Source organism: Mus musculus, chromosome 6 (assembly GCF_000001635.26).
Source record: "Mus musculus strain C57BL/6J chromosome 6, GRCm38.p6 C57BL/6J".
NCBI lineage: Eukaryota > Metazoa > Chordata > Mammalia > Rodentia > Muridae > Mus > Mus musculus.
In genome coordinates, this window is record NC_000072.6 from 6090587 (window position 1) to 6106771 (window position 16185).

The 16185-nt window shown below is 43.3% G+C and overlaps 1 protein-coding gene across 5 annotated transcripts in view; it reads right to left on the bottom strand.

Annotated features, from left to right (window-relative positions):
• Slc25a13 (solute carrier family 25 (mitochondrial carrier, adenine nucleotide translocator), member 13) overlaps window positions 1-16185 on the bottom strand; it is a 176087-nt gene that overhangs the window by 49369 nt on the left and 110533 nt on the right. For all 5 annotated transcript variants that reach the window (NM_001177572.1, NM_015829.3, XM_030255494.1 and 2 more), the window contains exons 12-13: window positions 6084-6136; window positions 4561-4641 (exon numbers count right to left, since the gene is read on the bottom strand). In NM_001177572.1, coding sequence (NP_001171043.1) covers window positions 4561-4641; window positions 6084-6136 — 134 coding nt within the window. The remainder of the gene's footprint in view (window positions 1-4560; window positions 4642-6083; window positions 6137-16185) is intronic.

Here is a 16185-nt window from a genome sequence, read left to right on the forward strand (position 1 = left end):
CCCTATGTCAAAGAAAGAGCAGCAAAAACAACTAATACACATCTACACAAGCAGATTCAAAAATCACAAACATATGAGAATTACCATCACAGTGAGAATACAGAAGCTGGGTCCAATTGCACAGGGCTATAATCCAAGGTACTCAGTAGGCCAAAGGAGGAGGGAGACAAGTTCAAGATCTGCCTAGACTACAGCCTGAGTTCAAGGTCTGTCTCGGGAACTTAATGAGAACTTGTTTGTAAATTAAAGTTACGGGGGAAAAAAACGAGGTTGTGAGATACAGTTCAGGGCTTGCACACCAAGACGCAAGGCCCTCGGCTTATCCTTCCCTAGAACCACAGAAGAAAAAGAAAGTAGAAATACAAGCAGGAATAGCATGGGCCTGACCTTTGCCAGAGAGAGTAACTAGATTACAGCTCCTACCTTTCCAATCATGCTCTCCTGTCGTCTGCAGATGCACACACAGGCACATCTGTGTGCAGTTACAAGAGTTAAGTGCACATGCAATGTGGAGGCCTGACATAGAAGTCCAGTGCCTTCCTTAGTCTTGTTGTCCCTTTCTTACCAAGGCTGAGTCTTTGGCTAGTTTCAGCTGGTCTGGCTGGCGGCTGGCTTTGGAGAATTCCTGGCTCTGTTTCCAATAAGCTGAGATCACAGGAAATCCACTGCTCCCAGTTGGCTTTTACATGGATGTCTCAGATGACAGCTCTGGTCCTCACACTGGCGTGACCAGTATTTTAGCCACTGAGCCACCTCAATAGCCCTGGCAGTGCTATCTTTACCTGTCATTTTCAGAACAAGTGTTGTCATCTTATCAATGACTTTTCCCATGAATGATGACAAACTCAAGCCATCGCATGCACTCACGTACGTATGCATGCACGTGAGTGCACCACAACAGGGAAATACCCAGACTATAATACCGCAAGTGCAACCACTGCCTTTACAAAAACTATGACAGAATTTATTTTCTACTGACATAGAAATATATAGATAGATAGATATAGATAGATAGATATAGGTATAGAGATAGATAGATAGATAGCCATATATATTTTAAACTAAGAATGAGTCTGTAAAATCAAAGGTGTTGATACAGTTTTTCTGGCGAGTATTAGATTTTCATGTGAGATACTTTCTTAAAAACAATCCTAGGACCGCATTTGGCTTTCCTTACCTGGTATTTAATAAGATCAAAGGAGCAGAAGATCTCAGGCTGCTCACACGCCTCACCTAGACTTTAATCCTTTATTCATCTGGATGCATAGAAGAGACTTCTTTATTTTGGTAGAGCTACAGGAAGAAGGCTCACGGTATACCCAGAGCTGGCAGGTGAATTTTTGGAGTTGCTGGCAGGGCTGTGGTCACATGCCTTTTCCTCTACCAAGTTTACCAATACTATATCCCTTGCAGGTTATCAGCCGCACACACTGTTTTACAGAAGGAGTGGTGACCAACAAGGGAAAGGCTGGAAAGAGAATGTGTATATATGTTGTTCAAGGGGAACCAGGGGGCCCAAGTTTCTCTCAGAATTCTTGCATCAGTGAGTCTAATTTAAAAATCAGAACACCACCACAAAGATTTCTTTCTGATGTAAGAGTTTATAAACTCCACTCTTAGCATCTAGTTGAGTTACAGATTATGGTGAAAATATCACTACCATTCACTGTTGATCTATTTTTTAAAAAATGCTTAGAAAACTAAAGTCAAAAATTTAGGCAGGATTCTATACTAGAACTAATCTCAGTAAGACATTTAAAATTTATTTTTAACTAAAGAAAAGTTTCACCTTTGCCCTTTCATGTGAACCAGCTTTACAAAATGCTATTTTATGAAAATAACAAGGAATAGGATACGTTTTATTGAAATGCTGATGACCGTCTCCCTCCAAATGGCCAACCAGTTCATTCTTCTAAAATGAGTAAATAAATGAGATCAGCCAAGCACTATGGAGCGGTAGGTTACAAGCCAACGATCTTTGCGTATTTTCCCCGTTGGCAAAACCATTGTAAACCAGAGACGGCTTTGTTCAAAGGAATGGACAGCTTTGGTTGACGTGAGGGAAAAGTCAGCCATGTGTGCTAACACTCAGCAATAACGCACGCAGCACACTGAGCTCCAAGGGACTTAAAAGTCAACGCCCAGTGATGCTTGGCTGAGCTAAAGCAAGAAACTGCTCATGTGACACGAGGTCACAGAACCCTTTGTGTTCCTAATCACACAGACCAGCCCATAGAACTCAGGACTTTATTCTGTGATATACACCAGCTCTGAAAGGGAGAGACCTCAAAAAAGGATAGGAGAGATACTGTTATAACATACACACATAGACACATACACTCTCACAGACAGACAGACAGACAGACAGACACACACACACAACACACACACACACACACACACACACACACACACAGAGGCACACAAACATCCATTTTACTCTCTCCTGGGATCTTTGCTCCCTACATGACTGCTTAACTGAACTTAAAACTCTTCTTAAAGCCTTGACTAGTGTGGGGAGGGACGCAAAACCAGAGATGAACTTCAGAGGGCCGCCTTTGAGGTAAAGGATGGCAAACCTCATTTCACAGATATTTTAAGTAGCTGTAAAACCCAAGTGGCTCCAATCTTAAGCCTGTGTTTAGATCAAGCTTGAAAGGGGGTGCGTCTCTTTACAATAGCTAGGCACCACTTGTGATGCCAATCAGTGCTCTGTGTTTGAAATGGGCCACCATACTTGCAAACAAGACCACCTACAGAGGGCACCTTGACAATGAATGCATGCCACAGCCAATCTCCTCAGCCTCCAAACGCATGCACAGGCATTAGGGAAAAAATACACCTCCATGCTCTGTGCCATGATGTGGCCTGACTGGAGTCATAGAAGCAATTTCACATTTTAAATTCTTACATAACTCTAATATCACGTGTCTACGAAGTTTAAAACTGTAATCTATAAAATATAAAATAAAACCTCCATCTTTTCCTGACCTAAGTACCCTGCTATGCCAGGCAAGACTCTTTGCAACACATTCAAGGACTAGGCTAGGCTCAGCCTCAGGAGACAGACATCTATTCAATGTCTTAGGCTCATTGCAACATTCCGAAGGACTGTGCTAGATCCAACCCACAGAAGCACCTATTTAAATGTTAGAAAGCGAGCTGGACGGGTGAGTGGCTCAGTAGGTAAACACAGATAGTGACTGCCCTTCCAGAGGGGCCCAGTGCAGTTTCCAGCAACCACCTCAGGCCACTCACAACTAACTCTAGCTCCAGAAAATATTAATTCTTTACTTGGGCAAGCACACACTTAATACACATTCACAAACACACACATTAATTAATTAGTTAATTAATTAAAAATAGAACTCCTTGCTAGTGGAATGGCGAAGGCAGTGTTGCTTGCAGTGAAGACTACTTAACAGAAAGGACTTCTGAACCCTCTGATGATGACCGTGCATCCTTTGCATTGAGGAAATAAAGGTCCCCTTCTCCATCCTCAATGCTCCTAGAGTTACAGAACACGGGACCCTACCTGGCCACTTCTGACAGGTCAGTGATCAAACAAAGAGTCAGGCAGCAGTCAAATTCCATCCTCTCTTGAAGTCACCAGGAACAAGGACTCCTGGCAGCTCCTACATTCAACATGAGGCAGGCCCGTGTGCCTTTTCCACACAAGCATTTCAGGTGTTGGCCCAACTTCTACACTCAATGATTTTCAAGGAGAAAAAGAAAAATAATATGTGTGCATTTGCTGCCTGACCAGGCCAATAAAAAAAAAAAGGAAGAAAGAAAGAAAGAAAAATGTGACCTCATGTTTTCTTATATGAAAAGTTACTTAAGGTTAGTGGGTGGATATATTGATACTGTATTGCCTGGGTGATCAAAGTCTGTTTACTTAGTGAACCTTATCGTTAAATGGCTCCAGCCTTTTGTACAAGAGTTAATTTTCCTGAAGTAGTTGCATTCACATGGACAAACCGGCCCACGGTCCAGAGGCAGACAATGCTCTTTTGAGCTTTAGACCAAGATGCAGGTTGCTCACCCATAGCCCAAAGCCATCAGTCCACACGTTTCTGACAAGGCGGAACACCCTTGGCCAGCTGTTTCTCAGCCTCTCTCCCAAAAGCATTGATGCTGGAATGTTCGAGGCCACTATCAAGACAGAGCAAAGCAGAGAGCTGGAGAGGCTGAGCGCAAGCCACAGACTTTCCTGCGTGACCCAGCAGAGGATGCCACAGGAAACAAGATGCTACGAAGAAAATTCAGGAAGGGGTGGTAAAAGGTCTTTCAGGGGCCAAACATGTCCTTGGCAAGATAAGCTGAGGGCAGAGCTGACTCCAAGCAGTGAGAAATGTTAACAGGCATGAATGAAGAAGAGGGAGAAAGATCAGCAGTTCACCCTTTACCTCAGGAACCACAGCCTGTCTAGGAAACACTGGCCTTGCACAGGATCTGCGGTCAAAGAGAAGTCTTAGTATCCACTTGCTGTTCACGGCAGTGATACATAAATGAAGAACGGCTTTCCAATACAGAAAGAAATCGAGAAAAGGTACTTACACAGCCTCCAGCAAAAATCTCTGCCAAAAGTGGGACGGAGCCATCTTTGTGCATAAATTTATCTCTCACAAAATCGTTCACCTTAAAGAGAAATATTTATAGAAGCAGATGAAAACTATAAAGAAAATCATTAAACACATATAAATATACATCTGTCAATATACGTTACTTTTTCTCAGCTGTTTGCCTAAATTAATGGATCTTCAAATAATCTAAGAAATACTCTTAATAGTGTACAGGTAGTTTTTAATTTATATTTTATAATCACATAGATATAAATTCAAAGAAAAATGGCCTAGAGAAGCAAAAATTTACAGATGCCCTGCAATTATAGTAGAAGGAAAAGCTAGACATTGATAGTGCAGATGAAAACATACATTCTATAAATTAAAAAATGTCTTATAAGTTGGAATTAAAGTCATAGTAAATCTTTTAACAGCATTTAATTTAAAATAGCACTCCTCACTGACACAAATTTAGGCTGCTGAGTGGTTTTATTTTTTTTTCCTTTTTCTTTTCAGCTTAGTAGATATTTAGTATCTAAACCTTCCTCAGAGGGCCAGAGAGAGATGGCTCAGCAATTAACAGTGTCTTACGCTCTTTTAGAAGACTCCAGTTGAATGCCCAGCACCCATTTCAAGTTCCTTCTAATTGTCTGTAATTCCAGCTCCAGAACGAGCCAAAACCCTCTGTCCTACACTTACAGATATTTGCTGAGTATCATAGTCTCTGGATGAGGAAGTACTATAAGCAATTTTAAGAAACAACGATTATACCGCTTGGGCAGGTCCGGGCCAGAGATTAGGTATGTCACAGTCATGCCATAAAGTGCCACCAGAAGCATTTCAGGGACCAAGACTACACGGTCCTATCTAAAAACCAGAGTTTAACTCTCTAGGGCTCTGGGCCTTATGGATGTGTATGTAGGATTTATGCACTCCAGAGACACTAAAAGTGGGTACCGACCACCTGCAGGTGAGCTCACTGATGGGCAAACTTCAGCTAGAAACCAGAGCTCTCCTTCCTTGGCTTAGAATGCTCCGAGGACAAACCCTAACCATGCACTCCATCAGCATGGAGAATAAGAGCAGGAAGACACAGTCACCAGTCCCCAAGCCTGACTCAGCATTGTGGGTCTCTGACTCGTGAATCATGAGACTGAGAGTGTAGGCTGCTTGAATCCTATCAGCCCCACTTACTGTGCGGACTCAATGAATCCCATCTTGAGCTGACTATCAAGTGCCTGCTATGGTAGGTTCTGTAGGAACGTCACTGACGCTGCTGCTAGGATGAGAAGTCATGATAGCAGCCACCTGTAATCATCTCTCTGCTCAGGACTACATTTTAGGATGTTAAATGCTACATGGAGAACAAGGAGAACCTCTGTGTGCTGATCGTTCCGACCCTCAAATTCATTAGCATGGTGGAAGGACCACAAACCTGCTGCATCCTAGAAGAATACCTGCTAGACTGTTGCGTCTGTGTAAATTTCCTTAATAAGAAGCCCCAATTCAAAGACTTACTGTAAGTTTTATGGCCTTCTCCGGGGCGACTCCCAGTAACTGTGGCAGCAAACCTAAAAATCAACAAGAAGCAGAAGTGTATTAAATAAATTAGCATTAACTACACAAATCAACAGCTCTGTTGAGGGGATCACCACTTGAAAACTGGGGCAATCTCTGCTGCAATTTTCTGCTATTACCTTTAATGAGAACACTTGTGACGGAATTTAAGAACCGACTTCTAATAAGCCACATCAGCCCCGAGTAAATTCCCTTCCACATTCCGGACCATTTGCACATTGGGTAAGTCAGCAGTGTTAGTAATACAGGAAACCTCATTATCTCACGGAGTCTGCTCCTTCCCCTCTCCTCCCAACACCTTTCTCAGACCTGCTAAATGCTCACTGTGCAGTCATTCAGTGATGAGCACCAACAAATATACAGGGCCTTGATATTACAAAGGAACTTTCTGGAACTTGACAACCGGAGGTGAATACAGCAGGTATGGAAAACAAGGGAGAGGAAGCCCTGTGCTCTAGAAATGAGAAGAACGTGGGTCTCCACAAGGAGGCGGTGAGAGGAGGGGGGCACAGGTGGCCACCAGCTGCTGCTTACATCAGAGGCCAGGAGACACTGCCTACTCATTCTGTTAGGTGAGAAGCACGTATGTATGTATGTGTGTATGTATGTATGTACAGACGTGTACACACACACATTTTTCCTTCTCTCGTCCTTTACAGGCTTTCACTATGTAGCTCTGCATGGCTCTAAACTCTATGCAGGACAGGCTGGCCTTCAATCCATGGAGATCTGCCTGCCTCTTTCTCACAAGTGCTGGGACTAAAGGTGCCTGCCACTATGCCTGGCAAATTTATAGTTTTAAAAAACTACTCTAGCTTTGTAGAGACAGTATAACGTGCGCGCACGTGTGTGTGTGTGTGTGTGTGTGTGTGTGTGTGTGTGTACAGCTGGGAAAAGGACATTGGGACACACTACAGTCGCTGCAGTTCTTTACAGCACGAACAACTGGGCTGAACTGAGGAAGCCAAAATAAGATGTTTGAGGAAATACATGAAGAATTCTGTTGGGACCACATGCAGGATTCCCAGCTTGGGAAGGTAATGCCTTTGACATTATAGTCAATAAGACTGGGTAGCTCTGCATTTCTAAACCAAAAATCAAGCTCTTTTTATTTGTTCTTTCTAAGAAAATAAATAAGTAAAAAAAAAAATCAAAGATCAGCCTTCTCTTGGAAACACACCTAGGTGCCCTGCAGCCTGCTTCTTTCTTCTCTTCTTAAGAAGAGCTTCGTGTTCACCTTAGTCCACAAGTTGCACACATCAACTCCATTTGCATCCTCTTCTTAGGGGACGAATATTACTGTGTCCATCCTTAAAGGCATGGCCTGAGGCCAGAGCTTGCTTCCTGGGGGCTGGATGGTTCCTGTGGCCTATGCATGTGCTTGATTGAATAGCCCAAGTTTTTAAACAAAATCCATCTAAGTTCTTTGCCAAGACAGAATGACACATCTGACAGCCTTGGGCCTCTTTGTCATGTCTGTTTAAAGACAGGTGACACTCAATTCTTTAGACAGAATCTATGTATTCAATCTCGAAGGTACCAACCCTACCCCATGGCAGACATCAACAGACCAGTGCCCTGTGTTGGCTTTCATTTTACGTTTTCACTGGCATTCTCACAGTAGAAATAAGCCTCTTTTTGAGCTCATGGCAATATAAAAGGGATGGTAAGAACTAAACACCCCATAATAACGCCATGTTTTAGGAAAAAGGAAAGGAAGTCCATTTCACTGTGGAAGTAAACGATGAGGATGCTGACATTATTGAAAACTGAAGACACACTATGTGCGGGGCACCATTTGAAGTCTCTATTATCCCGTTTAATCCCCATAAGCACCCCTAGAGAGAGGAAACTAGGATTTGCAGGGGTTAATGTCATGTGTTTGGTAAATGGTGAGCTGATGTCAACCCTAAGTTCTTTCTAGTCAAGAGCTTATTCTAGTGGGCACCACTCAACTGCCATGGCATTGATAAGTATCTCCCACCCAGCCTCTGCGGTTCCCTGACATCACCTGCTGGGGTCCCTCGGCCTTTGAATTTCTAACACAGTCTCCACACGGCTACATTTTTCAGATCTTACTCTATTCCTGGGGTTTCTGCTAAGAGGATAATATGCAGGCTACGAAGAGCTAAGCAGCCAGTGACTTAGCAACCTGACCTCTGTGAATGGGAACCGGGCCATCAAGGAGCTCTCTCCAGAAACAGGACTCACTGTTCTCGAAGTAATGCACCCCAATTTGCAAAGGGGCAGAAAAATGAAAGGCTGCCTCAAATGGCACAGGGAAAATGGCCGGCTGGATGCTAGGCAGGTACTAAGGTCACAAGGAGGCAGAGACTATAATAAGCAAAGGAACCCAGTTGGGGCAGTGAAGAGACTGTGGTGTACAAAATATGGGAAGAGGAGAAAACAGTGTAAAAATAACCAAGAACCTTGATGATTGAGAGACAGCCACCACCTTCTGAGCCCCGGGGCCAGGCAGGCTTCAGGCTAACTGCTGTCCTTGACTTGCTGGGAGAGTTGCCTTTACTCAGTGTGGTGATTTAAATAGACTCATGTGTTTGAATGCTTGGCCCATAGGAAGTGTCACTATCAAGCAGTGTGGCCATGTGGGACAAAGTGTGTCACTGGTGTAGGAGCTTTGAGGTCTCTACACTTAAGCTTTACCCACTGTAGACTTAGAGTCTTCTCCTTGCTCCTTTTGGATCAAGATGTAGAACTCTCAGTGCCTCCAGCACCATGTCTGCTTGCATGATTCCATGCTTCCCACCATGATGATAATGGACTAAACTTCTGGAACTGTAAGCCATCCCCAGTTAAATGTTTGTCTTTCTAAGAGCTGCATTGGTCATAGTGTCTCTTCCCAACAATAAATCCCTAAGGCAGCTGCTCTCATGTGCACTAGAAGTCTCTCTCTCCCCCGTACTTGCTACTTTGGGGGATGCTGGGCTCTCTACAGTCTAGATGAGGCACAGCAGCACAGGAGGGAGTGGGAAGAGAACACAGGCTGCTGCTCATGCCCTATGCAAGCAAGCACTTTGTCTATGGTGCACTTGTTTATCAGCCTCTGAAGAAGCAACTTCCAATTCCACGAAAGGCTCTGTTACCACCCAGTGATATATTAATTTCTCCTATGAAAACATAGGCAAATGCCATTTAAGCTAATTCTTACTATCTTACTATCTTCTTTCATTCAAGCCACCCCTCCCCAAGTTTAAATATTTATTTGCTCCATGTATTTTTTTCTCATCATTAAATTGTACAGCAAACCTGAACACACTGTGATTAAAATGATTACCCCTTGTCCGTATGGTTCTTTTAAGTGACTAATACAACCCAGCTAGACTCAAATGGCTGTTGTATTACCTACAGTCACTTCAGTCAGCCTTGAAGCAGACTGAAATTTGTCCTTCTTGCTATAAATATAGTGACACATTTTGAACATCAAAACACAAAACAGAAAATCTCAATTTAAGACTAAAAATAGAGCAAAAATATGTATTTGTGGAGCAACTATCTCCCAATACTTTTTGCTTGTGTCTGATAGAATGAACCGGGAAGAACACAAATGAGATGGGTGGCTTCTTGGGGTGAAAAATCTCAGTTTACAGAAAGGCCTACTTGTCTACCAAAGTACACATGCAAAATATCAAGATCTGGGTCCTTTCAGAGTCAGCGAGATAACTGGAGATGGTGGAGGAATCACAGATCTAATAACAATGGTGCTGTTTATGGCATTCACTGCACACCAGGTATTACATCTGGTGTTTTACATAAATTAATACAATTAATTCACACGATAATCTTTCCCAGTGCAACAGCACCACCATCATGGTCCTCCCCCTCCTCCTCCACCTCCACCTTGTCATCATCATCATCTCTTAAACCATGAAGAAAATGAGGCTGACTTCCAAGGAGCTGCAGGTCCCCTGACTGCTGGATTGGCAGCACAGTTCACCTGGGCAGGTAGCACACTGCTTCACACATTGGCGCTAAGGAGCATGGACCAAATTCTGCAGACACATGGGGTGCCTTTTAAGATGAAGAGTGAGGTGTAAGAAGTAAGAAGTTCTAGCGGCAGTTGGAGATATCTGTCAAGGCCAGAGGTAGTAAAAAAAAAAAAAAAAAAGAGTAATAGTCAGAGATCACAAGCTTCCCTTTAAATGAAGACCTCCAGCAAAACAAACAAACAAACAAACAAACAAGCTACACGTCCACCCCTAAGACCTGGGACGGGTTCTGGTGCTCAGCAAGGCAACAGGAAGGAACCAGTCTTGCCATTCTTGCGCTTAACTCTCCTATGACTCCACTGGAAAGTACTGGTGATTCTGGGTTATCATAAGAGGCTACAAACGGGCCTGGCCACTATCAGCTCTGAGCAAAGGTCTCCTGAAGGAATCATAAAGTGCCAGACTGTGAAAAGCCCAGGGGTGGAGATTCCAATAACTCCGCTTCTGCGTGGTTCCCAGAGAAGGAGCAGAGGATGGCTTAGCAAGCCTCCAGCTGACATCCCAGTTACAGCACCTCATCACAGCCACACTTAAAGCTCAAGAACAGATGTGCTTGACATCTGGGTAGCTCAGCAGAAAAAGCAGGTTTCTAATAATATGTCTCTGGTGGTCCCTCAGAAATTCATTTTAAACCACTCCGAACAGAAACGGGATCTGTGTGTGTGTGTGTGTGTGTGTGTGTGTGTGTGTGTGTGTGTGTGTTGTTTCTAACTTGACAAAACAGCAGTCCATTTTCCAGTCGCCTCAGATGAAATTTATTAGTGTGGTTACTTCTCTAATCTTCTCTTTTTCGTTTAGCTCCATCGGCACACATGGCAATTCTTCCTTGGCACATTTTACCAGAAGGCTGCTAATGCGAGAAAAGATTTACAAGGCACAGAATTAATGCAGTGCTTTCTCTTCAAATTTCACGGGCTGAAAATATAATTCACACAGTTTCTTCTCCCTTAAAGAGGCCAATGAGAACTGAGCTAGAGGCGAGGACACTGAGCCCTCCCCGGGAGCCTGAGCTTCACACAGCACCCCAAAAGGAGGTTCCTGTGAACATCGTGCTCAACTAGAGACCAACTCCACAGTCATGTGCCAAAGAGATTTTCATGAATACTTCCAAAATATTATGCAATTCTTAAGCATCTCAGAGTTGGCCAAGACTGGGGAAAAAAAACTTCTTGTCAATCCAAGCCCAACTAAAGTTTGTTTATTCCACACAGTTAGTAGCAGCTGAATACTGAGGCACAAACCTTAAAGAGAAAGAGAGATCTGGGTTGCAATTCTGGGTTTGTACCTCTTGCTGGTTGAGATACCATTATAACATTTGGCCTCAAAGTCGAGCTCCCCATTGGTAAAACACCAACGCTAGCTGCTGTTTATTTGGATAATCCAGAGAACAAACGTTTACAAAGCACAAGCACCTCTTCGTGTTTACATGTTCCGAAGAGGGCGCTTCTCTCCTCCTTTTCAAGCTGCAGCCTTGCACTGCTTCCGATTTCTAAGAGGCGATCCCGGCTGAAGAACGCTTTTCACTCAGAGGTAGGTAAGGAATACAGTACTACCCACAGGACACCATGCCTGCCCTTGGAGGAGCTCGCCTTAAACAGGGACACCTGGACTGAGTGTCTAGCTGCCCCCACCTACAAAAATAGTGCAGGAATAAGACAAATCTTCAATTGTTTATTTTATGTTAAAGTAAAATCTTTTATTTAAATATTTAAGCACTTCTTGACCTCTGCTGGTAAGCAATTGTTTAAAGTGTAGCTTCTCCTGGGTGACAGAGGAGCCATGTGACTGGGGCCATGGGTCTGAAGCTCCCACTGTAAGGTTTAGCTTCCAACTGTTATTTATTGGCTGTGAAGTTGTCTGAGGGTAAGCTTATCTTTCTGAACCTTTGATTTTATCCCTTCCTTCATGGGAAAGATCATAGTTACCCTTTCTTAGGGTAGTTATGAGGATAAAAATGAGTTTATACAAATCTTCATTACTGCCAAGCACACAGTAAATGCTTCAGAGGTGGACTTCAATCATCATTATCAGTACTATCATAACAACACCGAACATTTATTCTCCATCCTCTTTCTTCATGGGAGACAGACTCCACACAGAGGCTAAGTAAGAAGCCTGTTCCACAGCACTGTCTGCAGCAATCCGCCCATGGTTTTTCATGTTCAGTATCAAGTCTCACAGCAGGTTCTATCTAAGCCTTTCATATTTAGCTTTCCTCTCTAGTAACCATACTGTTCAACCTTTATAGAGGAAGCCCTTCGTGCAACAACACCGGGTGGGTGGCGTCACACCTCCTACTCTGCCGATGGGTCATGAGTACCAGGCTCTCTGGAGAAGCCAGTGAGTGATCAGTGGTTGGGCTGATCAAGCATGGAAGCTGTGGCCAACGCAAGTGTTCTTCTAACCATGCTACACAAGTCAGGCAGGTCCATCAAAGCAACAGGGGCTCTAATAAGGAAGAAACTCAAAACCTAAAGGTTCAAACAAAAGCATTGCAGGGGCATTCTGCCCTGAGAAAGGTGGTGCAGCCTACAACAAGAAGGAAGGCATGCAGGGTGGAATTTGGTAGGGAAAATGAATACACATGACACCCGTAAACCCTTTGAACCCAGTGGCAACCCTCTTGTGTTGTCTTACCCTCCTGACCTCACTGTGGAGGCCACTACACTTGTCCCCAAGTCCCCAGAGAGCACCCCCTTGCTTTGAAAATCAGATTAACCCCCACTGGCTACCATCCCTGCATGTAGCCTGCCTTACAGCTTTGACTCTCATTCCTTTCTCTCCACACCAGTTCAAGCATTCTTTCCTCCCCCCTCCTCTTCCTCCTCCTCCTCCTCCTCCTCCTCCTCCTCCTCCTCCAAGCATTGTCTATTGCTTCTGACTCACACTGCCCCAGGCAGCAGGCTCCTCCACCTTCCCAAACACACTATCCTGTTTCAAAGACTCAGTCCCTTTCTCCACAGGCTCTCCGGCAGGGACTCTACAGTGGCTAGATTATGAGGCCAGGAAAGGGGAGCGAGAAGTAGTTGGGGTTTCCACACCTGTTTCCAGGGTCCCATGCTTTATTAGAAGTTTTGACCACAGTCTACACTATGGTTCAGCATTCTTTTGGGAGTCTGAGTATTAAAACATAAAAAGCAATGGCACCCATAAAGGTCTAGAAGAAAAAGCCGATCTTTTGATGGTTCTATTTTGTCTGGGGCTTCCCAGACTGTTACCAAGTGTCAAACACTCTTCTGTTCTCTAGTGACTTTCCAGATGCTGGCCAGGAAGTATCTAAACTATGAAGTTTCAACTGTTTCCATCTGAACAAGGGCAGCAGCTGCTCAAATACTACAGCTTCATTAGTTTAAACAAATTTGTCATTAAACTCTCCTCCAGGTTCCCAAAATTTGTCACCCTCCCAAGTTTGCTGAGCTCATCACTGCTCCTACCCAGGGCTCCCAGGCCTTCACCAACTTCTCACCATCCAGTGCGGGTCATCTCAGTGTGTGCTATAAGCTGCCTCTGCTCCCTAAGCTTTGGGGTGCCCAAGGTTTCTGCTCAGTCGTGGTTTCCCACAATCAATTATCTGTCCTCTGAGTTCTAGAGTTTAACATCACACATGAAAAGGTGAAGAAACAGGGCAGGGAGATTCGACTCAAGGTAGCCCATTCTGCACAAAATGGACGTTCTGCTGGACCAGAGTGGACCCACAGCTCAAGGCGGTCACAGAGGAACTGTGATGTCTTCAAATACGCACGTGCTATTAAATGATGCCAGTAAGAGTTATGAAAAAATGCCAATGGTTTTATTTTTAGCTTGAAGATTTCTGGGTTCATTTTTATCCACAAGAGCTAAGTATGAAGGAGGGTTCTCATGAGAACCTCATGGAATCTAGATTCAGCCATACACTATAGCAAGAGTCATGGTTTAAACCAACTAGCTGGCCCCCAACTTTCTTCTAGAACATACACAGATCAATGGCTTCCTGAAATATCAACCCATCATCCTCTAGATGTCACCTTAAGAACATGCCAGGATAGAGGATAACTGCTTTGAACCACAAAAAAAAAAAAAAAAAAAAAAAAAAAAATCCTGAAATAAATAATCCTGAAATTTTGCATGCAGGATTCAACAGGCTGACTGGAAAATGTTTTATATTTTGTGGACATTAATTTTCATTTTATTATTTATTTGTCAATAAATAGTTAGCCCAATTAAGGTATGGCTCATAAAATTTATCTAATTTGCTTTTTTGGAATGTTTCTTCTTCTTCTTCTTCTTCTTCTTTTTTTTTTTTTTTTTTTTTTTTTTTTTTTTTTTTTTTTTATTTCAAAAACAGATTTTCGGAATCTCCTGCCAATCAATAGAAACAGAAATCCTTTAAGAAATGTTTGTGATGTACTCTGCTTTCTCTTGAATATATTCGCTGTCTTGAAAGTTCTCCCCATGGCTGAGGCCCCTCAGGTTACCACCTGGGCACTGCAGAAGAGAGGAGGGCGCTGTAAGTCCAGGAGCAGCAATTAGCTGTTTCTGGAACGTTAAGAACACTTGCTTATGGATGACTACCCAGCAATTGTTTCTCTCCGACCAGCTCAGACTCTGCAGGCCAATGAGCTACTTGACTTACTCAAGCAGTCCCCTCAAATCAAGGGACCTGTCAGGGAATTCATTCAAGTCTCAAACACCTTTGAGTGAGTTAAATCGGCCTGGAAACCGGGGAGGAAACAAAGATTTTTAGAGTGACTTTGGGGAATCCTGGATTATCTACTTAGCCTAAGGGTGACATGTTCAAAATTTACAAAAATACCTGAGTCATTTTCTTGTAAAGAAAGCCACCTGCCCTACAGAGGGGTTTGAGGTCAGAGTCCTGGAACTCCTAAGGGGATCTTTTCCAGCAACCGAGAGTTGTGTAAAAAACCCACAGTGGTCCTAGGGATGGAGCTACAGGACCCTACACTGGGCACAAAGAATGAGTGCTCACGAGCTCACAACATTAGATTTCTCAACTCTCAAAAGCACTCCACTGAACTCCATCGCTGGCACTCAGCCTTCCTGGTGACCATGGGCAGTGACTCTGATGTGTGTTCTGACTACCGCCTGGTAACATGCCACACTCTGTACAGATGCCACCAGTCGAAGAAGAAAAAGCCAATGAGTCCTAAAGCACTGCTTGTTCCCTCTGGTTCGAATGGGAACTACTTCTAAATAAAAGACACCTTGCCGTGTTCTTGATGTCGGAGATGTAGCAGGGAGGCATTTAGCGTGGCATAAAAACACAAGGTGAAGAAATGCCTCCTTTGACAGCGCTTGCCACCGTCAAAGTAGCAAACATCGCAGTGTGGGAGAGCATTTGCAGAGATAGTTTCGAATAGGCGAGAAACCTTATTTGTACCAAATTTTCAAATTATCCTATTTAGAAAATATAATGGAGAAATTTTTTATCTCATGCAAATTCTAAAATGTGAGAGAATGCCCAATATTTTATAGCTCCTTTATGAATCAGATATACTCCAGTATTTCAACTACTGACAGTAGAGTACTACAGCAGTGAGTTTATATTCTCTAAGTCTAAACTTGATCACTGTCCTCTATAATTATGAAACTTCAAAAGCCAATTACCTTACCTTTAAAGAAAAATGCAAATAGAACTGCTTAAGGCTTTGCTTTATATATATAATAATGACTTTGCATATAAAGGCCGAGTCTCAGAAATACTTGTCTTTTTATCCCAATTGCTTTCCTTTTTAATAGTGAGCATTTCCTCTGGGTTACCTCCAGTATCACTGGTCTCTCTCTGATCCAATGACACACATTTACAATCACTCAATGATTGTGTACAGTGAACTCAAGAGTTCCCTTAGTCCCTTGGCAATCCAGAAAAGGAATAAGGCATTTTCAGGGCATACTGTCTTCCATCTAACTATATAAATGTCTATCATCTCTTTGCTTATGAACTAAAATAAAGACAGGAACTAAACAAGAGTCTTATTGCAGTCACCTTTTTCTTTTAAAATCCACCCTCTCGCAAAGATAAGCGGCAGGAAGAAGAA